This window comes from Gopherus flavomarginatus, chromosome 1 (genome assembly GCF_025201925.1).
Source record: "Gopherus flavomarginatus isolate rGopFla2 chromosome 1, rGopFla2.mat.asm, whole genome shotgun sequence".
Lineage (NCBI taxonomy): Eukaryota > Metazoa > Chordata > Testudines > Testudinidae > Gopherus > Gopherus flavomarginatus.
In genome coordinates this window covers 232,950,648-232,975,172 of record NC_066617.1, presented here as the reverse complement: position 1 = coordinate 232,975,172, position 24,525 = coordinate 232,950,648, and the positions used below count along the sequence as shown (strand labels likewise).

Sequence of the window (24,525 nt, the reverse complement as noted above, 5' to 3'; positions counted from 1 at the left end):
ACTATTTGAGCTCAGAAAACGATCTGCTACTTTTGTATGCAAAAATCGTGTGGCCCTCTGCACTGTTCTCATACAAGGTGATTAGCACAGAGGCAAAGATATATTATCCATGAAGTGGAACAAGCCCCCTTTATCTGCTTTTTTGTCCATTCAACTCACTAAGAAGTTTGGCTTCCTGGATTGCCTTTGCAAATAATTTGAACACTTTACTGACTTTGTGGTGTTTGATTCAAGGCATTTAGTCCATGCTAGAAATGGTTCTCAATCTTTTCAGGCAACTGTACAAGTTTACCACACTCACAGATCACTGCTATAAAAGCTGGAGACCACTCGCTCCCCTTCATCAGTGCATATTCTAAATCATGCTAAACCTTGGAGTAATCCCCAGCTCTATTCTAGCAGTTGCAATACTGACTTGGAGCAGAGGTGGTACACTGCAACCCACACAGGGCCATCCTTAAAGTTAGGAAAGGGGAACTTAGGGTACCAGTTATCAGTAAGGCTACATTTTAGTCACAGGTATTTTTAGTAAAAGTCACACACAGTTCATGTGCAGTAAACAAAAATTCACGGCCCGGGACTCTTCCGTGACTTTTACTATATACTCCTGACTAAAACTTGTGGGGGTGGGGGAATGGCTCAGGAGAGCAGCCCTGGGTGTGATGCAGGTGCTGGGAAGGGAGTGCCAGGAGGGAGGGGCTGTGGGAGATTGGTGGGGCAGGCTCTTTACCCAACAGGCTCTTAGCACCACGTGCTGCCTCTTTTCTGCCCCAAGCCCCAGTTCTGTGGCTCCCATTGGCTGGGAACCATGGCCAATAGGAGCTGTGGGGGCGGTGCCTGCAGGCAGAGGGAGCACATGGAGCTAGAAGCTGAGGGAGGGAGTCCATGTTGCCCTTCTGGGGAGCCCCTCCCAGGTAAGCACCACCCCGCACCCCAATCCCCAGCCCCCCACACCCAAACTCCCCTTGCTGGGGAGCAGGGGGAGCCCGAGACTGCCCCAGCAGCCGCTGGTGTGCCTGGCCTGGGGGCTGCCCAAGCTGCTCAGGCGGCTTCCAAGCCAGGTGCACCAGCCACTGCAGAAGTCACAGAGGTCATGGAATCCATTACTTCCGTGACCTCTGTGACAAACACGGAGCCTTAGTTATCAGTACTGGTTCAGACCCTGGTGCCTGGGAAACACTGAACTACAAGAGAAATTAGCCCTTGCTCCCGCACTTGCTTTCCCAATACTACACATTATATTCTTGCTTTTAAGCATCATCTCAGCAGCAATGGCAAACAGAGAAGCACAGACAAAAAAGAATCTCAGATTTTCAAAGCGGTGCAACCAATTTTGTCACACAGCTGCTATTAAAATTAATGGAAGATGTATTCCCTAACCTCCCGCTGCACTGCTTTGAAAATCTCAGTGCATAACCTTATGTAGTCTACACATAGCCCTTCAGCGATGCTCCGTCTTCAAGCTCACACTTGTCACACAGCATATGATAGATTGTATTGTTTGTGTCTATATCAGATTGCAAACTCATGAAGGCAGGCAGTGTCTTAGACCCCATGGACAAGTTTGTGGCCCAACCTTAGAAACCCAAAGGTCTGTGGGAGTGGGTGATAGAGCTGTGGGGAAGGGGAAAGTACAAGCAACTTCATCTCTCTCACACACACTTTGTACCCTGCACAGAGTTGGGCACAATCCCACTGAATGACTGGACCCAGCATAGCATCTCCTGTGACATTAACCTTGACACAGGATGGGGTTGTTGTGGCCCCCATCCTGCTGCACCCGCCAGTGGAGCTGACTCCATGCTGGGGAGGAGTACACTGTACTCTGTGTACAAAATGCCTCCAGAAGCTCACAGTGGGGAAATACACCTGTGCACTAAAAGGCACACACTTCAGTTCTATCTACCCACATACCGCATCAAGCATCCTGTTGATGTCAACGGTTATTTACTTATGAATTTATTTCCAGCTATACTGTTATCTTTAAAACCTGTACAAAATGACGGCAGCTATTCCAGATGTACTAGCTCCTATAGGACTTAATAGAAAATGATCATTTTCATATAGATTTTTGAACCATTCTATACAATTTATTAGACTTCCTTGCCCTGAAATGTCATTTTACTGGATGGTTTTAAAAAAAGTACACAATTGCTATTAAGTTTTATATATACATATTTTTTAATTAAAAGTAATTTCTCTAAATCCCTATTTTTCTTCCTTACATTCTGTAGGATTTTGCCCTAGGTGCTGTGAATAAACCCTATCCAAAACCACAGAAAAACTGTCATCTACTCAGGGCACAACAAATGGTAAAAGATGAGGAACAGCATAAACTTGGCTATTTTTGTCTTCAAAATATTTGTAAGTTGTACTGTAGTATCTCAAAGTTTATTTTAAAAGCTTTTGCTTGTAAATATTGAGATAAAAACCAAATTAGAGATGCAGGGGAGATTATTGTATTAAAAACATATAGTCAGTTATTAAAAGGAATTTTTAACCTACTGCTGTTAAAAGTAACATATAAAATGACTAACACAGATTAGAGACAAAAAAATCTCAATTCAGTTTACTTTGTGCATTTGACAATAGTTTGTGTATTGTTGGTATTGCATCACTGTATAGTCAGTTTCCTCTTGCTTGGTTGGGTCTTTCACAAAATAGGAGAAAAACATTGTATGTAATAGACAGGGAATCAATTGGTTAGATCAAAAGTCAATGGTGTCTCTTTAAATAAATTGTTGGTGTCAGTTGTTTGGACACAACATCAGAGACTTTCAATTTATCTGCACAGAGGAGGTTAATTCAGTATACTCATTAGTATTGAATTGTACTTTATCTTTCAAGACAGGAAGTTTTACTTTTAAGTTTTCACACAGAGATAAGTTTTCACACTTAAGAGCACAGTTTAAAAAAAAAAGTCTCACTATTTGCAATTCTGAACTACTAATTTGCTAAAAAGCTTGTTCCTCATTTTCAGAAGCAAGGGGGATTTTAAATTGTAAATGGATTCAGACAGTGGACCAGACATGATAGTCAGAGGCAGATTAAACTTTTGTGGGATGCTGGGAGAGAGCACGTGGAGGACCCTCCACAACCTTCCCACAGTCCTTCTCACCCCCCGCCCCAGGGAAATAGGGTTGGGGCATAGCGGCTTCCTTTTCTCCCCTGCAGGAGCACCGGTCATGTGGAGCAGGTCAGAGCATGGGACATCCATTTTTCCAGAGCACCCCAAATTGGCATGGGCCCTGTTGGCCCAGTGGCTAATCAATCACTGACAATAGTAGTACTCTTACATTGAATTCTAAGACAATCATAGAAACATAGGGCTGGAAGGGACCTCGAGAGGACATTAAGTCCTTTTGCACTGAGGCTGGATTAAGTAAACCTACACCACACATGACAGATGTTTGGCCAACCTGTTCTTAAAAACCTGCAGCGATAGGGATTCCACCACCTCCCTTGCAAGTCTATTCCAGAGTTTAACTACCCTTACAGCGAGAAAGTTTTTCCTAACATCTAACCTAAATCTCCCTGGCTGCATATTAAGCCCATTACTTTTTGTCCTACCTTCAGTGGACATGGAGCTCAAGTGATCACAGTCCTCTTTATAACAGTCCTTAACATATTTCAAGACTTATCAAGTCCTCACTCTCAGTCTTCTTTTCTCAAGACTAAACATGCCCAGTTTTTAATCTTTCCTCATAGATCAGGTTTTCTAAACCTTTAATAATGTTTGTTGCTCTCCTCTGGACTCTCTCCAATTTGTCCACGTCTTTCCTAATGTGTGGTGCCCAAAACTGGACACAGTACTCCAGCTGAGGCCTCATCAGTGCCAAGTAGGGCAAGACAATTACCTCCTGTGTATTAATAGGAGTGTCAGGTGTAAGACACCACAGGATATTAGCAGTCTTTTTTGCAACTGTGTCACACTGTTGATTTATATTCTATTTATGATCCACTACAAACCCCAGATCCTTTTCAGCAGTACTACCACCTAGTCAGTAATTCCCCATTTTGTAGTTGTCAATTTGATTTTGTGTTCTTAAATGTAGTACTTTGCACGTGTCTTTATTGAATTTCATCCTGTTGATTTCAGACCTATTCTCCAATTTGTCACGGTCATTTTGAATTCTAATCCTGTCCTCCACTATGTTTGCCCTTCTCCAGTTCTCTGGGACCTCACCTGTCCTTCATGAGTTCTCACAGGTAATTGGTATTGGAACATTCTGAAAGCTCTCACTTGCAGACACCCATCCTGTCTCCACCCTTTTTAACATCTACATGGAAAGCTAGTGAGAGGACAATAGCTCCACTGCCAAAAAGCTGAACACTTCATTTTCTTTCAATTTGCCATAGTGCAACTTCCACTACCACAAGGATGTAACAATGCCTTGAAGAGATCAGCTAGCTTAGACTGAACTTGGGAAAAAAAAAGGTGGAATGATGATGGTTGAAAGGGGAAGAACCTATAAAGCAGTTAGCCAGGATGGTATCTTCACCTTCCATCAAAGGCATCCCCTCTCCATTCATTTAAGTAATGGGATGTGTAAGGGTCCTGTTTGAGTCACTATTAAGCCTAGAAGACGCACGCACAATGCCCCAAACAAAAAAAAAAATTCTTCCATTTTAGGCTTGCTATAAACTTTGCCCCTTCTTCCAACATGAGGATCTGATCCAGCTATTTATCTCCATACTGGATTACTGTAACTCATTGTGATTAGGGCTGAAGGTGGAAGTAATAGATAATCCATCTAGATGTCTCCTCACTGGGCGGGGCCATAGTGAACCAATCATTCATCTGCTCTGGTCCCTCCACTGGCTTTCAGTCCATTATTTGGTCCTGATCTTTAAAAATCATTAACTGTTCAAGTCACAACTATGTCAGTGATGATCTCTCCAGCTACCTAGCACAAAGACAGCGGCGCACCTCTGGAGCAATGCAATTTATGCAGCCCACAATGAAGCATGTGAGACCAGGGGATGAAGTTTTCTCAGTCAGAGGCTGTGAAACCTTCCTCTACATAGCCAGAAATACATTTGAGAGAGAGAGAGATAATTTAGTAGTTCCTAATTGGATATGCGTTGTGGAACATTAGGCACCACTTAAAAGAGGTCCTTAAAATAGGTTGGGTACTGGCCCTATTTTGGGGCAAGTAACTGGCAGCAAGATGGTAGAGAAGATCTGAGTTTGTTAAACTAATCTCCAAGCAAGGGTTTCTTTGCTTTCAACCGCTGCAAACTGAATTCTGGTCTGTATATGTATATGGTATCAAATGCTGTTTGGTCAAGTTCCTCTTTTTAATCCAACCTATTTTACATTTTATTAACTCATGTATAAAGAATGTCATATTTAATCACATTGGTATTGCCCTTTTAATTTTAACCTTTAATAGGAAAAACTTGATTATGAAGTTTATGCTGTTCCTTATTAAATTAATTTTTTTAAATAATCAAAACAAGTAAGGAGCCAGCCCTACCCATAACTATGGAAATTTGTAGCTTATCTAGGTACTTAAAAAAAAAAACAAACACACACCACCTTGCATTTTCAGTAGCTCAGTAGTTTTGCCACTTGCTATACTGAGATTTTTTTGGTCACACATGAGTTCCCCACCTCTGAATTGGAACATATTTGTCTTCATGATGTCTCCTGGATTTTGGAATCTAGTCCATTGTTTCTTCCAAAATAGCTTGGATCTGGTTATCTTGATGCAATGCTGCAAAACCTATTATTTAGGACAGACATTTGGGAGGATAGAGGTGCATATGAGAGGTGGGAGTTTTGCTCACTGGCTGATTTATTCTGGGAGTCTGGCAACATATGCTGCTGTTTTCTTGCTTTTAAATGCTCTGGATTTAATGGATGGCAGAGGATTTAAAGCCTGTTTCAACTGAAAAATATTTTTATAGAAGCCAAAGGCAATAAGGTAATTCAAAAAGCCCCAACCTTTTAAGAAAGAAAAACAGATGAAGAATTCTAAGGTGGTTTGTATCTAAATAATTTTGCAACCAATCAAACAAGCAAATTTTTAAGAAGTCATTCAGATTTGGCTGATTTTTTCCAGAAAAAAATAAAAGATTTTAAAAGCATCAAACCCATGGCATTCTATCATATAGTATTAAGCATGTGTTAACTACTTTTAGTTAACATGATTAACTCCACAGACTTGGTGGTATATGTTTTTTCTATACACAGTATTGTACTCAAAATTCCAAGACTGTCTCCCGTACTGTACAATGCCTTAACATTTAGTATTTCAGTAATCACCATACCTTCCAGAAATAGATCTATAAACTAGCACTCTCAGAATACTACGAAAAGAGCAATGAGCAGAATGATTTTCATTTTTAAAAAGGGACATAAAACTAATAGGAACCTAAACTATCATTTTATCTCCATCCAGTCTAGTCATATGATTAACTGCTTTGGAATTCCTTTGAAGTTGGGTGGTGGAAAAATTCTGTATGTTCCCCGCACCACGCCAAAGGACAAAAGCATGTACTATGACATGCTCAGATCAAAAACTAAAGATTTTGGAACGGACATCTGCAGTGAATTGCTTTGCTTCAGATCAGCAACAAAGGAAAGACACTAGTTAGCCAAAAATGAGAAACTCAAATATTCTGGAAAACACAGCTTTCCCTCTAAACCAGCAAAAGTTAATGTATACCATGGAATTTTCTCTCATTGAACTATGATTGCCTGGAGATTTCAAACTTTTTTTTTTTAAATGAGGATTTCCTGCTATAATATTGTTAGCCAAGAGAATACTTCTTTGAAAAATTTTTACCTTGAAAAGCTCAGGGTTGATGCAGTATCTGGTTTTAAATTCAGCTGTACCTTCTTGCATAGCTTACATCTCCCTGGCACAAGGTGGTCTTTCTGAGGATCAGAAATGGATACCTTTGGCTAAAAAGTACACTTTGTACAGCTACTTCAGCCTTCTCTCCCATAGGAAAATCTTAAATATAAAGTTTTACAGATTTTAAAATTCAGAATGTTAATTACTGATAACTTGAGACAACATTGTGAAAGTATTGAGAACATTTTCTATTATTGTTTTTACCAACATGAAGCATGAAACATGAACGCGAACACCAGGCTTCTCTCTCTCTCTCTCTCTCTCTCTTTTTTTTAGGTTTGGTTTCTAGAGGTGGGAGGAAGGTAGGGATGGGAAGTGGGTGCTTTGGTTTGTTAATTTCCTCAGTGGTGGAAGGACCACTGATACGAAGTAATGGATTCTTCTCATGGTGTCTAGTCCTGACAAATATATACATTAGAATAGGTAAGATTATTTAGGGTTTTCACTCATTACTTCATGCTGAGTTACATTTTCATTCACATAAATTAAAACTCTCCCTTGGCATAACATTCTACATTCTCTCACTGTAAATTGCAGGTGTTGCTCTATAATCTGCCTGTAGTAGGTGCCAAACAACAATATACTTGCTTGCTATCACACAGAGTCAGCTCCATGTCTGCAGGAACAAGATCCCCAAGCGCTCTCTCAGCAACAGATTATTGCACTACAAAAAAATCAACCAGGCTTTCCCACTACTCCTTTTTGTTTGAAACCCATGAGAATTGTATGGGAAATATTGTTCTGCACAATAGGCCATACTCCTACACAGCACCATGTTCAGTATGAACTTAAGTTTATTATTTCATCAGTTTATTTATTTTGCTGTTCTAGAAAGACAGTGCACCATTTTGATTTTTTTTTTTTTTTTTACTCCTAATTCATTTTACCAATTCAAGTCTATATAAAATCACATTCAGGACTCACACAGAGCCTAACAAAATACTTTGGAGGACTTGGCTTTTTTCACTCAAAAGTTCTTTCCAAGATGCTGCAGATATTTTACAGGAAATAAGTCTATTTTTTAAAAAAGTGAGCTAAGTTAAAAAACCCTATTACAGTGCTTCCTCTGCAGTACATTCACAGTCTTAAAAGAAAACTCGTGATTGCGCAGTTCTCCCCCGCACTCCCGCTGCCTCCAAAAAAGAAAAAAAAAAAGGCAAGGAACAGAGATATTTTCCCTTAGTTAGTGCCAAATCTTCAGCTCTTTAAAAAATAAATAAATAAAATCATATCCTCTCGTTCGAAAAGCTGCTGCAAGAATCAACACAATTTTTTTTTTCCCAGGAAGAAGAAAGTTAGTTTCCCATCAGGAGATCATGGTTAAAACAATTCATCAGCGTTGTGACCAAGTGAAACTAGAAAATGTGCTCAAAAGCTACATTCATTCCTGAAGGGAAGAATGAGCTCCCTCATAATGAACTCAGACTGGCAGCCAGCATGAAGAGGTTTTATAATTGCCAGTTTTGGCTTCAGAATAACTAGTGGCTTATTTTTGCATGTAGAGTAGCAGATTTTGGAGCCTGCTGGGGCATTTTAAACTTGTACTCCAGGAGTCTTCAAATGAGGTTACAAATGTAATCTTTGTATTTAACTTTAATATATAATAGTCCTTAACCTTGGCTTGAATGATAATTTAATATTTTTGGATAAGCACCAGAACTGTTATAATACAAGCAGACCTTAATATAAAATCAAAAAGTGTCAAGTTTAAGTAAATAAGGAGAGGATGGGAAGCTTTTCTTTCCCAAAGACGAGGTGACTAAATTATTGAATTTTAGAATAGTATAATCACTTCTGCTATAGTGAAGATTCTTTTTAAAGCTGCAATATATTGGCCACTTATTACCTTGGAAAGTCAGGGACTTTGTACGTTCTGCACTTTGGGTATATTTGCCCCTTGATGCATATGTAACTTAATGATAATGATCTAACACCTATAAAGTGTTCTTCATTTAAATGGCTACTTAAGTGCTTTACAAACTTTGCCAATTACTGTGTATAAGAATCGTTTCACCAATCAGCTGCCACTAAGGTCAACGGCGTACATTAACACTACACAACAGCTTAGGATGGCAAGGGAAAAATACAGCTATATGCAAATGAAACTGCGTGGACAATTTTGATAGGCAGAATGACTATTTATGCAACCTGGAATTTGACCAGGTAATCAGTGTTAGCAGCCCTAATTCTTGTGAGAACTGTCATGTGTTCTTGGATGAGATGTGAAACCAAGGTCCTTGGTTTCCACCTTAGCACTATGCCAAACTATTGCCTCAGTACCTACGCTGAGGGAAGAGTTCTCTTGCTCGGTCACTGACCTTTCCTTCAATACTTAGGCCTTCCCTAGTGCTAACCTCCCAGAGTCTGCCTTGATCTGAGACCTGGTGAGACAACAGCTTCAGGTGCTTTTCTGGCCGTTAAAATTCATGAGAATACTACATCAACTCCAAGAGGAATGTAAAAGCCTTCCAGATAAAGCCAAACTCTCACTAAAATCATGGCTTCACTGAAGGAACTCAAGAAGAGAAATCTGATATCACTTGCAGAAACCTGAACTGAACATAATTTATAGTAGCTGCCAAAAGATATTGGTTGGTATTCTTGAAGTGATGTAATAAGAGGCCTATAGTAGTGTCCCTGCTCACCACCTGATATTTGTTTTAAATCTAATTAAATGAGAACCCTGGAAAGGAAGGAAAGGAAGAGGAAAAAACTCACATGAGAAATATTTTGATGACCTTGACCCAAAATATTCTTCCAAATACTTTAAAAAGGGCACTTCAATTTACTTTCTCTCATAATTAAAGAACAAGAGGACATTCAATGAATTTGAAAGGCACAACTATAAAACCAATAAAGGGTTTTATACACAATGCACAGTTATCCTGCGGAACTCATTACTGCAAGTTATAAATGAGGCCAAGATCCAAGCAGGATTAACAAAAACGATTGGAACTGGATATGAAAAACAAGAATATCAACATTTATATTATATAGGATTATTTTTAAAAAAAGAGTTTGGAAGGGATATATATCATCCTGTTTCGAGGCCTAAGATACCTGCTAACAGAGAGGTTAGGAAGACATTTCCCTTATGAGTAGGTTATTCCGTGACTATGGGCTTCGGAGTTTCTTCCCCCTTCCTCTGAAGCATCTGGTATGGGCCAGCGTCAGAGACAATAGCTGACTAGATGGAACTCTGATCCAGTCTGCTAATCCTACGTTTGCGTATGTTCAGTCCCATACTGGTACTAGGAGTATTGCTACTAATAATCTGTATTAAAAAAGTCACGACTCCAAAGAGCATACTATTGTCTTCATCCCAGAACTAGCATTAAAAAACTCACTTCTCCTTGCTATATAAAATCTATTTCCTTCTCACAGAAACTAAACACCACCAACAAAATGCATTTGAGTATTTAACATTGTCAAACCCCTACAGCTTAAAGATGCTGAACTTCATAGGATCACTGCCACAGGGCAGAATGTTTTTCTTGTTAAGATTTACTATGAAATCTCTGTAGGGTATGAGGTCCTAGCACAATTTCCTGTTCTCTTTTCTGAGAAAAAGATAACCTTTTGGCCATTGTTTCCACAAGAAGATATTAATGGTTCAAGATATGAAGTTTTAATTAGAGTGCAAAGCAGCCAATGACAGCGTAAGTCTTTCTGTATAACACCTGATTTTACAATTGTTTGCATACCAGTAAAACTGAACAACAATGCCATAGGAAACTCTGAAGCAGGACACACAGCATTTAACAAACACAGGAGAACTACTGCATAAATGTTTTCCATCCAGTTGTTGAGACTTGTACAGCAGTATGCACATATCTGACTTCCCTTCGGGTCCGTTGTGCGTTTCTTGATACAAATATGTATATGTCACATTTATTTGAATTTCCAATTCGGTGTTCTAATAGTGTCCTTTGTTCTCATGTCATTTGATTTAAAATATAATTGTATCCATTTTACTCAAAAGAAGAAAATCTATAAGGAATGCTAATCTGAAAGCACTGCAAGGACTACACTATTTACAAACAGTGCTTTACACCTACTTACATTTTTGAGCTTTTTAACTCTTGTGCCAATAAAAAATGAAACAGTAGTACAAAAGGTAACATTAAGGCCTGGACTACACTGGAGTGGAGGGGGAGGACGATCTAAGTTACGCAACTTCAGCTACTCAAATAATGTAGCTGAAGTCAATTTACTCAGACCTACTCACCATGGTGTCTTCACTGCGGTGAGTTGACTGCTGCTGCTCCCCCATCGACTCTGCCTGTGCCTCTTGCGGTGGAGAAGTATAGGAGTCGACGGGAGAGCGCTCGGGGGTCAATTTATCGTGTCTAGACTAGATGCAATAAATCAACCCCCTCTGGATTGATCACTGCCCGCCGATCCGGCAGGTAGTGTAGACATACCCTAAGATATATCAAATGAGGTAAGAAAGAGAATCCTAACAATTGCCATTTGCTAATTTCATCCCTTAATAAAAAACAGAACAAACAGTAAAACATGGTGGGGAGGGAGAAATTGAATCACAAGGAATGCAGACTTACAGACTAGATTTTAAAAAAAATATTAAATTAGTGATTTGGAGTGCCGCAACTTAGACGTATTTAAAATGGCCTGATTTTCAGAAGGTGAGAGCTAGGGACTTTCTGAAAGTCAGGCCACTTTAAAAAAGATGTCCAATTGGGCACCCAAAATTTTGGACACACTCAATAACTAGTCACTTTGGAAAATCTTGGCCAAAAAGAAGAGATCTTGCCAGACAAACTTGCCAGCTTTTTAGAAATAAAATCACAGAATCACAGATTATTAGGGTTGAAAGGGACCTCAGGAGATCATCTAGTCCAACCCCCTGGTCAAAGCAGGACCAATCTCCACTTCCCTAAATGGCCCCCTCAAGGATTGAACTCACAACCCTGGGTTTAGCAGGCCAATGCTCAAACCACTGAGCTATCCCTCCCCCCACGAATGGATGAAAGAAACACAGTAGCTTTAACTTGGTGTAAATATTAATATTAAACAGAAGTACACAGAAAATAAAAAAACTGGCTGAAGAATTGTAAACCAGGGATGTCATTTCAAAAACATACTGAAGGTGGGGCACAAAGTTGTGTCGGCATATAGAAAATTCTCTGTCCCAAGTAGCATAACAAATGAGAAAAAACCATTATTGTCTTCCTAATGACTGCATCCAAAGTCACGGGACAACTGACTCCTTACCCCATAATAAATGATGCTCCTGACATAAACCAATTGGGAAAAGGGGAAGTTGTTTAATGGGGTAATGCAGAGATTAATGAGAAAATAAATCCAGTCTAATTTAACATCTCTATTTCCTAGAAGATTGGTAAGCAGCATGTTAATTAAATCTGTAGGCCAGTGTATAAAAGAATGGCCAATGAAGATAAAAATGTATTTTGAAGATACAAACATATTTCTACAAGGTACAAAAACCAAAGTGAGATAGATCTTTTTTAAAAGGGCAGAAACATCTGGAGAAGAGAATTTGCAACACAAATGTTCAGTGGGTGAGAGAAACCTAGAAAGCAGTATTCCTAAAAGAGACTAAGACAATGGTGAGACTTATTCCAGTACTAGCTCCTCCATCTTGTTTCCAGCTATTTCTACAAGTGTCTAGGCTCTTCACTGCAAAGAAGAACTACAGCAGCAAGAAACTTAAGACCCTCCAGCCTCAATGCCTTTACCAACAGTTGCTGCTACATAAGAGTAGAAGGAGACGGGAGGACAAAACATGCATCCTGCAGAGCTACTAGGAATAGAGGAAGAAGAATGAATGTCCAGAGGAAAAGAGAGCAAGGTAGTTTGACAGCAGATCCAAAATAAAAGAGGAAGAAAAGGTTGCTGGGCAGCTCGTCCAGGGGAACAGAATCATGCTCATGCAGACAGAAGTCTGGAACAGAGAACCAGATGGAACAGAGTCAAGGAGAATGGAACCAGACCACAGAGAAGCACCAAACGCTGAGGAGATCCAAGTCAAATTTGCAGCACAGAGCCATCTTTACTTTATTCTCTGATCCAGCAAGTATTGAAGCACATGTCTAACTTTATGGTCATGAGCCACTGACTTCATTAAGACTACACATATGCTTAATGTCTGGCATATACTTAGGTCCTGATTGAGCAGTGTAATTTACTTAACTCACAAAGGCATCACATAGTTAATGAAATTAATGTGGTTTTACTCATTCCTTTAAAGACAGAGGTTTGTGTCCTTGTTAAAACTTAAACAGATGATTCTAAAACTTAAATTCCATTTATCTCTGAATGCTTCAAACACATTTACCTCTCTTTCCTCCCTCCGTCCCCCCACTTGCTACCTACTAGAGATATCTGGGGTTAAAACAACAGCATGCTACCCTCAAAACCTGTCTTTTTTTCTTCTTTGATCCTGGAGAGAAATCAAAATAATTTGTAAATGAGCGGAGAAGTCAAACATCCGTTTCTTTCCTCACTGCTGGAGCAAGCAGGAGGGGAATTGGGACCAGAGAGGAGAAACCCTGTTCACACACAATGGGCACAATGCTCTACTAGGTCTTAAATCTTGAATTAGTGATGGGATTATAATCCCTGATTTCTGTGATCTGCCCAGTCCTGGCGGAAGTCAGAGTAGACCTCCTGCTGCTCTAACTTTTGTTGCTGCTTAAACTAACAGAGCTTATACCAGTTCGAGATCAGGTGTACAAAAGCTCAGGTCTACCATGCCCTCATGCCTTCTCCTGAGTTAGGCCAGCAGAGATTCTCCCTTAAAGGGGAATTCTCCAGTCCAAAGCTCTGAATGGTTTAGGTTCACTCTGTGCCACTTACGTGATGCAAAGTAAACCTGATGGATCTGAAAATCCAGCCCAAAGATGTTTAGTCACAACAAAAGGAACACAGAGAAAGCAGAAAATACACTACATCGGCATATGTATATCTCGGCCTGGAAGGATTAAATGTCAGTAGACAGATTAAACCATACATACACGAACTAATGAAAAAAACATTTCAACGATAATCTAAATTTACAAATATACGAAGAAAACTTAGTTTTGATTCAAGGATATTTTGCATATTTTGACATGTGATGTTGAAAATTTGTGTTTCAACAGTTACAAAGCTTTAATTTTTTGAATCTGTGTCTACTGTAATTAAACAATTACTATCTGACACCCTTAATATTTCCTGCAACTAGGAATATTTATATTGAAAAAAATGAAAAGCCACCTAAAAACCAATCAAAAATAAAAATTGAATTCTGCCAAGCCTGTGTATTTACGGGTTTTTTCCAAATTTGCTCATCATGTGAAAGGCCTGCTTTAAAATAGATGAGTTTGCCCTTTACCTGACTTGGTTTTGGGGCTAAATCCTGCTCTCCTACCTCATGCAAAACTTCAATTAGTATTAATCAGAGATTGGATCCTTTGTATTGCTTTCTCTTGTTCTCCTCATTGCTGGCCCGGGCTATTTATAGTCACATATTTTATATCCACATTTTACTAAGATTGCGAGGCCAAAAAACATGTAAACAAAAAAATGAAAAAAAAAATCAGCACTCCACCTATGAGTTTCTGTGGACAGAAGCATGGTTAGTAGGACCTAGAGAAGACAAATGTTTTCTAACTGTAGAAATAGTACATTTAAAAGACTTACCAAAGTTAACACAAAAGGTTTTTTTTGTTTCATTTTGTCAAAGACTTGAAATTTGTCCCTCCTCACTCCATAAAAAATAGAACACCAACCCCAAAATCCTCACAAAACACCAGGACAGAAAACTAAACTTGTGGGAGCCTGACCCATAACAAGGTAGAAAAGACCAGCTTTATACACTTTTAAATGTGTATTTAGAAGATTCTTCCATGCAGTTTATTGCCGTAATTGGCTGAAAAAGAAATAAAACACCTCAAGGATAATGGAATACTTTAGCATTCATGTATGCTTAGAAGGCGAGCAAATCAATAGTAATAGTTAACTAAATACAAATCGTATTCGTGGGAAACGAGCCAGCAAGAAACGAGCCATAGATAAGCAGAACCATTATAACCACAGTAAAAAGATAATTTTGAAGTATAGGATAAACATTTCAAGGCCTCCCTATGCGTGTGTGTGTTGAGGGGAAAAAAATCATAAAGAAACTGTGTTGACATTACTTTTTTTTTGCTTCACTAATCCCCCAACTCTACAGTGAAAAAAACCAAAACATATCGTAAAATTATTCATTTGGATGATCACTTTCCCAACATTTCCCCCGCCCCAAATGAAACACTACAAATATTTGCAATAGATGTTTTTGATACAGGTCCTCTATTCAAGAAACCATCCTTATTGTGCAGGGCACATGTAAGCACATACTTAAAGTCTCACTGACTTAAACATGCTTAAGAATTTTCCTGAACCAGAGCCATGTTGAAGTTTTAAAAACAAACAAAACAAAACAAAAAAAAAACCACATGTAAGGTATCAACATCTTACTTCTGTACAGTATTTAGCAACTATGTCAAACCACATGAGGCCCAAATCTACAAACGCTTAAATGCAAGTTTCAGAGGGGCATTGATTTTATGAGTAAAGTTGCTCATGTGAACCCAAGTGTTTGCAAGAATACACATCTGTTGAAACAAAATTAAAGGTTTAGCATGCAGTAAGTTATGCACAGACAATTTTACATAGCTTTGCATGGCTATTTACAAACAAAAATTACTTATCTTAGCCAATGACATCGCAGACTAGTTACAGAGCATGTACACAGAAAACAGAAGAAAGCCTATCATATTAATGTTATTCTGTTTACTTCAGGAGAAAATGCTCCTGATCAATTCTCATCAGGAGTCCTTTTTTCTGATGTAAATGAGACTAGTTTTTTTAAAAAAGATTACATTCAAAGTAGGACCCAGGTGAAATGCAACTAGTCAGCTCAAAAATGTATTTTTTCAAGTAAGTAATGGTGTAATTGTTTTCTAAGCCAGAATTTCAGCTGCCACTTTTATAAAAGGCATCTGTCTATGAGTTTATTTGAAACCTTAAAATAAAACTCTGCTGAGGCAAACTGACATTAAATAGCTTCTAAGTCACTTAGGAGTACAAATCCCATTGACTCATGTGCTCCTAAATCACTTAGGGACTTCTGAAAATCTCACCCAATTGTTCTTAGTGAATATTTTAAAGAATCATTCTTCACTCAACTAGAGCATACAGTTCTTTTTTTCAAACTGATAAACTCTTCACTCATTGTGTAAAAACCTTTCCACGGCTCCAAACTAAGGCTCTTGTAAAACAGCATATTTAATTCATAGGTTCTGACAAAAATGTCAAGCGGTTTCATTAAAAGCAATTCTCAACAGGTTCCATCGCTCTTTAAAGCAGTGGGTGTGTATACTCATCATCATCCAGGCTTTTTTCAGATGCCTGAATGTCACCAACTCCCATGAATCTTTTGAACAGCTCTTAGATTTGAAGCAATTGCTCTTAGCCTGCTGATCCTTTAATGGGCAAAATGATTTACCCTACTGTATGCCAGTCATGACTCTCTAATAAGTGCATAGGCATCATTATTTATATTTTTTCTCCTGCTTACAAGCTATGGATCCAGGCAGAGTGAATAAGTGCTGTGGTGTAAAGGTACATAGATACAGGACTTTGGAATAGCTATATTGAACATGAAGAGCCAAATTCTAAGCTGGTGAAAGTCAATGGAGCTACCCCCATTTGCACTAGCAGACAATTTAGCCCTCTACCTCTAAATGTGACCTACAGTAGAATTCTATTCATAACACAGTGATTTTAAAATTTTACTCCATGTTATCCAGAAGAACAAACACCACTAGAACTCCCAGTTCCCTTCCAATAACACTGAGCACCCACTGCAGTCTTGATGGTTAGCAAGAAACTGAAAATTTAACCCATAATTTGCTAATCCTCTACTTTAGTCCAAGACACAAGATATACCCCCAGATTTACCACCTACCACCATGATAAATATTCTTGGTACAGTCCACACGTTATGGGTTTTCTGCAGTGGCTAGCACAATGGGATCTCCCTGGCTTCTACGTGACTGGAAAAAAAGATTAGCGCTGTTCATCTTAGACAAGAGACAACCGGGGGGATATGATTTAAGTCTATAAAATCATGAATAGTGTGGAAAAAGTGAATAGAAAAATGTTATCACTCTTTCTTGCCTGATGAAATAGACAGCAGGTTGTATGCCAATAAGAAGAAATACTTTTTCACACATCTCACAACTAACCCATGGAACTGATTAGACCACCACAACATCCCATGGCAAAGTATAACTGGGTTCAAAAGAGAACTGGATAAGTTCATGGATGATAAGTCCATCAATGGCTATTAGTCAAGATGGTTAGGATGCAAACCCATGCTCAGGGCAACCCTAAACCTCTGACTGCCAGAAGCCAGGAGTGGACCATTCCATAATTGCCCAGTTCTGTACATTCCCCTTGAAACTCTGGTACAGGCCACTGTCAGAGAGAAGATATTGGGCAAGACAGACCATGGTCTGACCCAGTATGGCAGCTCTTATGTTCTTGTGAGTTAGTACGATATAAATAATAAAATCAATAATAGTATGCAATCAGTGTTCTAAAAGTAAAATTTAAGACTAGACGTTTTCTGAGAATTCACTAAAAGAAATGCGTCACATTCTTTAACATACCAAAAAACTGAATAGACCCGTTTAAGGACTATATTATTTCCCCTGTTTAAGACCAAGTTTTAAGTATTTGCATTATAGCACACTGTGTCTCCATGGTAGTGTATATGAAACAAATGACAGTCCCGGTTGCTATTTTAACTCACTTTATGGCTTTGCAAAAGAAAAATATGCCATCAGTTTTGAGAAGATAATGCATAGTAATTTTGTCACGAAGAGGACTTAGTAATGCTAAGCACGCATTTCTGCAGTTTCAGAGAGAGTGTTAGAGCTCTTCAAAGCAGATGAACAGTTCAATGCATATAAGCTGCATTTCATCTTTAAGTCAACAAACACACTCTTCAGCAGACCACCATATGGCTTAACCATCACCCACTCTTTTATTCCAAGAGATTTTTTGCTACAATATTAACATTAATGCTAAACAAAACATTCTCTCATGTTCAAAACATATTTTTTTAAAATTCAACTGCCTTGGTCTGTTAAAATGTCTATTGTTGTAGTTTCATTCTACTAAACTAGCTATTTAATGTTTCCTAAAGCACAATAGTTCGATCTATTTCTCCAGGGAGAGTTGTGGATGAAAGGCTGTATGGCGTTTTCTTAAGGAGGAACCCCTATGCAATACATATTGCTTACACAGTCTGTATCTACATATACATGAAGAAAACTGCACCACTGCAATGTGCACCACCAGTGTGACTGCACTGGTGTAAGCTGTAACGGATAGTGCTGATGAAATGCTCTATCTTGTTTGGGTGCACAAAGTTTATTGCAACCGCAATAACCACTGTGGATCATTCCACATTCCCACAATCTCGGACACAGCTCCCTGGAGCAGATACAGAATGTCTGTGACATACAGCATACTGTTAAACTGCTCACATTATTGTTTGTTGCAACGGATGCTTTGAATGCCATTGTCCTGCTCAAGGGTCCACATATATCCTTCTACACCCTTACATTTGCAGGTGCCATGGGGGAGAGCAAGTTGCTCCTTCTGGAACCACCACCAGACTGACTGTGGGCCTGATATGATATTAGGATGAATACCATCAACTTTGGGTGTACTGCTTCAATATGCAAGAAGTGATACTTGATTCTTTTCTGTCTTTAATTTACTTGTTGTTTCCTTTGTGTGTATTCTAGCTGGAATAATGATCTCTTTTCTTCCAGGATCCATTGACAGGTGTGATCCAGACCCCTCCATGCAGCCGAGCAAGTTCCCACTATTTCCTCTTTTCCTTCTCTACTACAAAGGAATAGGGTATCACCTCTCATGTGGGTGGGTGGGTGACAAATGGGTGCTGGGACACTGTGCAGAAGTTAATGATTTTACTTGGGGATACGGGCATAGCCCTCTGGGGAATCCGTTAACTGAAGTCCTTGTTCTGTTCTCTTTTTTCCAAATCTCAGCAGTGTGGGAGATGCTGCTCAAACAGCTGATGGCCACCTGATGCTAGCCCCATTCAAAAGTACAGATATTTGGGGAAGTGATTGTGCCAGTGTCTAATTGGTAACCAACAACAAATTTGGTCCTTTTTGTTTTCAGGAGATGAATTTCTAAGGGGCCAATACAAATGAATAAAAAGTTACCAAAATAGTTCAGTTATAAAAGCTGTATTTTGTGTTTTTCATTATGCATGTGCCCTTGTTTGATTTGGGAGTGGGATTACTGCACAGTGATGGCAGAAGAGAGGTAGTTTGGGGGGCCAGGAAGAGTTCAGACTAAACAAGTACCATCTCAGCTGCTCTCAGGCTGAGTGGGAGTTTAGAGGACAGAAGAGAGCAAAGAGCAGATAAGACCTGCACGCGGCCAGCATGCCACTCCTCTGAGCTGTCTAAACAAAAGCTGTCATGGTAAGGTGGGAAAGAGCACTGTGGGATTTTCCTGGGAGGACCAATAAACCTGGGTTATTTGCTGTTCCAGTTCTTATTGCTTACCCTGGCTCTGCATTGTTGCAGACTGACACGTTAGTGGATGACAGACGTTAGCCCTGCTCAGAGCCAAATGATGGTGCTACAGTCCTGTGCATTATCATGAGCAATTTTGTGTGTGTGTCCAAACAATGGTTAGAACACCGAAACTCTAGGAAAGATAAGGCATTATGTAGTCATTGATTATCACAGGTCACAAATGATGGACAGCAAGTGATCTTCACTTTTGACATTAACTTTTCACTTTTACAATATGGCATATCTGAATATGCTATATAGCACAATAGCACATGTAAATCTGGCTCACAGCACTGAGTAATGCAGATATTTTAAACCCTGCTGCTAAGCAACACTGATGAAATTAACATGGCTTAGAATATATCTTTAAGTACTGAATACTCCAAGGTGTTTTTTAAAGCTGCATATGTACATTGTACTCTACAGTAAGAAATCACATTCAGAACTCAGTTTTTGTAGAGCTGATTTTTAACTAGATGAGCTGTTTTTGTTACAGTGATGTGGGTCAGTATGCAAGCAGTGATGTTTCCTGCAAGTTACATTTCAATCCAGGACTTTTAGGCCCTAATTTTCAAAAACAGGTGCACAAATGAGGCTCTTTAGTTTATATTTAAACATAAGTGACCTGCTTCCTCTATGCATTGAACGTTCAGCCACTCACATTGACTTCCAAAGGCACTTCTGGGTGCTTAGCACTTCCAAAAGCCAGGCCACTTATTTATGAGCCCCCACTCCCCTCCTCAAAAAAAAGAAAAAATGTCCAGAACCCTAGAACATCTCTCTGCATCTGCTGCACTGATTCACGTCTTTTCTGATAGCCCCTTTTTTGCAGGTGGGGGGGGGGAAGCTGTGGGGGGCCATCAGCAGTGATCAGATTTGTGAACAATACTGTAACTGGTGGGTTAGGAAACACACAGGAGGACAAACTACAACGTACTTCACACCCAGCTGCTTTACACAACAGCAGCTGAAGAGACTGTGTGAAATCAGGACTGGGGGACTCTGGCAGGAGGAAGCACACAGAAGGATCACTCTTACAAAGTGACTGACTACCCGAGAGACTTTGGGAACTACTGGTATTAAATACTTCCCTCTAATCCCTCCTGATCATATCCACTTATCCAAACTGATGCACTTCCAGACCTGGCCCTGCCTGTCAACAGGTAGCATGAAGTGTATTTATGGCCTCTAATCAATCCAGCATTGTCTGCTAGTATATTGTACAACACCTGTCTGTCTTGCTGCAGATGCATACATCTCTCAGCTATGCCTTATTAAGGAATGTCACCCATTGTAGACAAACATACCATCACTTCCCCTAAACTTGCTGCTCTGTTATTTTAAAATATTCATCTAAGAATGCTGAACATTGACACTAAAATCAAAGAAATCCTTCAAAAAATTAATCACACTTTTCAAGCTTCTGCTTTATTTTCATGACATTATTCACTTAGGATTTGGGGCATAGACTTGGCTTTTGCTACCTTATTTGAATTAATTCACTCATTGTTGAATCTTTTTGTTAATATCCTTTAGGCCTTTGCTTATTTATTTGATTTTTAAAAGAACAGAGAAGGGAGCAAGTGATGAAATTCCTGCACTACAGCATAGGTCTTTTGTCATTTTGTAAATATGATTTTTCTGGTCTCCTGGCCCAGACCTATTTTCCACACTGAGTACAACTGGATGCAAGTTTTAGTCTGGCTCAGGCTGACAGATCTCTCATGCTCATGAAGCATAACTGACACAAAGTTGCTTATGGGCCCAGAGATTTTATATCACACCTGGAAAGACAAGCACCATTAGGTTTTTCTTCAAACAACATACCATCCTGACTTAGGCAGACCAGTGATCTATTTACTGTCACAAGAAGAGAACAGCAGCTGAGTTCCCGGCACTCCTAAAAGCTGTCTCTATCTCCACAAGTTTATATAAATGACTATTTTCCTCATCAGTCTGACCCTTTGACTTGGATCACATTTTGTAACAGCCCCCACCCTGTCCATAAGTTCACAGTAAAAAAAAACAAATAAAACATTGGCCCCACATGTTAGTTATCTTCCTGGGCAGCAGCAGATCTATTTTTTTTTTTAAGCTACCAGAAGGAAACATCACACCACCTTTCAATGTAGGGCACATACATTTAAAGACTGCTGCTTAATTCTCCCTCCTTCCACCCTGATGTACCAAAAACTAATGAAAGCAGCATGACTAATGAATGTCTGAATTCCCACCTGCTGAGATGAGCCAGGAGGTGTCTCAGTAGGACTACCAGTTGTCCTGATTTTATACGGACAGTCCCAATTTTGGTGTCTCTTATATAGGCTCCTATTACCCCACCCCCACCCCCTGTCCCAATTTTTCACATTTGCTGTCTGGTCACCCTATGTCTCAGCCACTCACCTCCAAACCCTTACTGTTCCAGAATGTCTGTTAAGTACTATTATTAATTTGCCTCAAACTGGAATTTCTGAGAACTGTGACAGAAGTTATGGAACAGGAATTTCCTGGCATTAGTTGTAATAAAAACTAAGAATTTGAACTGCCTTATTGCTCATTTATCACAAATACTAACACTTTACAGAAGAACAGAATATTTTCTAATACTTTGTTGTTGCTGAATAATCCAGGTTCAATGGCTTTAAATCATGTGAAGAAAACAATCCAAAGAGAGTTCATTCTGTTTTTTAATTCCTGCCCCATTCCTGCAGTTCCTTCCAAGGCATATGCTTTTTTTATTCTCCCTGACAGTAGTCAAATGCACATATTAATAATCGTGTGAGGTGGAATTTGAGACCGAGCATAATCCTCTTCTGTCAAACAGATATTTCATCCTGACCACAGACTCCGCTCTTTCCATTAAAACTTCAGTGCTACAGAGCAGAATCATATTATATGAGAAATTTTGTTAACTTCTGATCTGACCCATGAAGTGAATACAGGGAAGCTGACCCGCACTGCTTCTAAATTACTGTGGGAACATGCAATTCATACAGACATTTCCCCTAAAGGTTTTAAAAACTATGTGCATTGTAAGCTACTAAGAACTCTTGAATTTCACTGAGAAAAAGTTGGGATGAACTGGCAGTGTTTATGTTGTATACCACATTGGCCCTTCCTTGACAGCCTTATTGGTTTCTGCAGAAGAGAGAGAGGAGAAACAGAAAAGAAGGAAAAGTAGTTTCTAGCCCTTTTAGTTTTGAAGGTCACCTTCTAACTAGGATCTGAATTAGTGCTGTTTGCCCAAGATGACAACCAATCTGAAAGAACAACATTAGCAGGAGGTATGGTTTTATTCATCTCAATGGGGTGTGAAGTCTATACATTAATGATAATATAAAATAGCAACATTGTTAACTATTTCATTGCTAATAGTTTCATATATTTTACCTTCTTTACAATTTGCATGCATATAGTTTAGCCATCTTTTTAGATTTACTGAAGGGAAATACTCCAGCTCATTTTGAAAGTGTTAGCTCACTGAGATTTTCTGAAAGCACTTCAATGAAAGTGTACAGCCTATGTTCCGTTCCATGTACCTCAAGCATTATTTTGAAAAAAAATCAGTTTTAAAAAGTTTTAATGGACAGTAAATATTTTTGAAGGAAAAAATTAAACTTCATTCAAAAAAATGTAAGCGGTGAATAAAATGGCTGGGGATGGGGTATCTTTTTAGAAGATTCCTGGATTGTTTCTTTGTTTTCAAAAGCCATGCAGAGAATTTAACATTCCTTGGAAGTTTGGTTGTTTCACCTTTTCCACTGATTTAATTTTTAATTCCAATTTTTTATTTTTCTGTCTCTTTTTACTCATTGTAAGTCTTCAAGTTCAGTCTGGTTTTTAACATCTTTCCAAATTTACTTTTGGAACCTTTTATGACCAGAAAAGAACTGAACAATTTTGTGCTTGGTGCAACATTCCAATGCATAAACTAAAACCCCCAATCCTGCAATGTAGTCTGCATCCCTGCCAGTCATACTGCAGGATTCAGGCTTTATTTTGTATTTAACGGAAGACCTAATAATTTATTACTGAATCTGGCATATCCTCAAATGATTTAAGTCTTTAAAATAAAGAAATTCCTCTACTACTACAAGAAAATATGAAAAAAATCAATGTTTCCTGTCCTTTGCTAAAAATCTTTTAAATTGCATAATTTTTTTTGCAGAAACCATTACAATCAAAAGAACAAGTGCATTGACAACATGCAACGAATATCTCCTATCCCCCTCCAATGCAATGACTATAGTTATATGTACATCTCAGTCCATATCAATGGACAAATGGATGCTCTTCTGCATCTCTCTTTAAATTATTATAACTTAGAGACTGAAAGCATAAGCATTTTTCAAGGAGAAGTACAGCATACATTAGCATTGTGGAATTCTCGCCTTTAGAAATGTTGGTGACTACACTGATTGCAGAACAGGTTTTCCAAGCAACACACTTTGAGAGATTATGTTTATGGATACAATAATATTCATACTGCACTGAATTTTGGTAGATGTAAAATCAACAACCATCCCAGCTGCACACCTACTCCTTTTTGCTGTGTAGTGAAAACACAACATCTGAAAGTAGCTTTTGTGATAGCACTGTAGCATCAGGTACGGCAATCATTTCGAGTATGTCTAGATTCCAATTACTGGATGTGATTTCAGCTTGAGCTGACGTTCACAAGCTAGCTTTAATCTAGCTATCTTGGGTCCCAGAACACTGAAGCCATGATTGGGTGATCTTCACAGATCTTCCGTGCACCCAGAGTAATTACTAACAGGGCTAGCCAAGGTCAGGCAGTGCCTTCAGGTGCATGTGTTATGTACTGAATCCTAGCACTAGACTCACAGCAAAATTCTGCCAAATCAGGTATGCTGGAATGGTTAATTAAAACCTCTGTGTCCCTTTGGATTACATTTAAAAAGTAGATTTATTTTAAACACATGGGCAGGAGGAGACTTGCTTGTGTGTGTGGGGGGGGGGAGGTATTTATTTTTGAACAACCCACTTGTTCTTTGAGCGGTGCC

The 24,525-nt window shown here is 39.0% G+C and overlaps 1 protein-coding gene across 3 annotated transcripts in view; it reads right to left on the bottom strand.

The window, feature by feature from the left end:
• Positions 1–24,525, bottom strand: part of GPM6B (glycoprotein M6B) — a 143,768-nt gene that overhangs the window by 53,712 nt on the left and 65,531 nt on the right. The window contains exon 1 of one of the 3 annotated variants that reach the window (XM_050964449.1): positions 3,571–3,598. The exons of the other annotated variants lie outside the window; for them this stretch is intronic. Coding sequence (XP_050820406.1) covers positions 3,571–3,583 — 13 coding nt within the window. The 5' untranslated portion in view covers positions 3,584–3,598. Of the gene's footprint in view, positions 1–3,570; positions 3,599–24,525 lie in introns of those variants that run through there. 3 annotated transcript variants of the gene reach the window in all.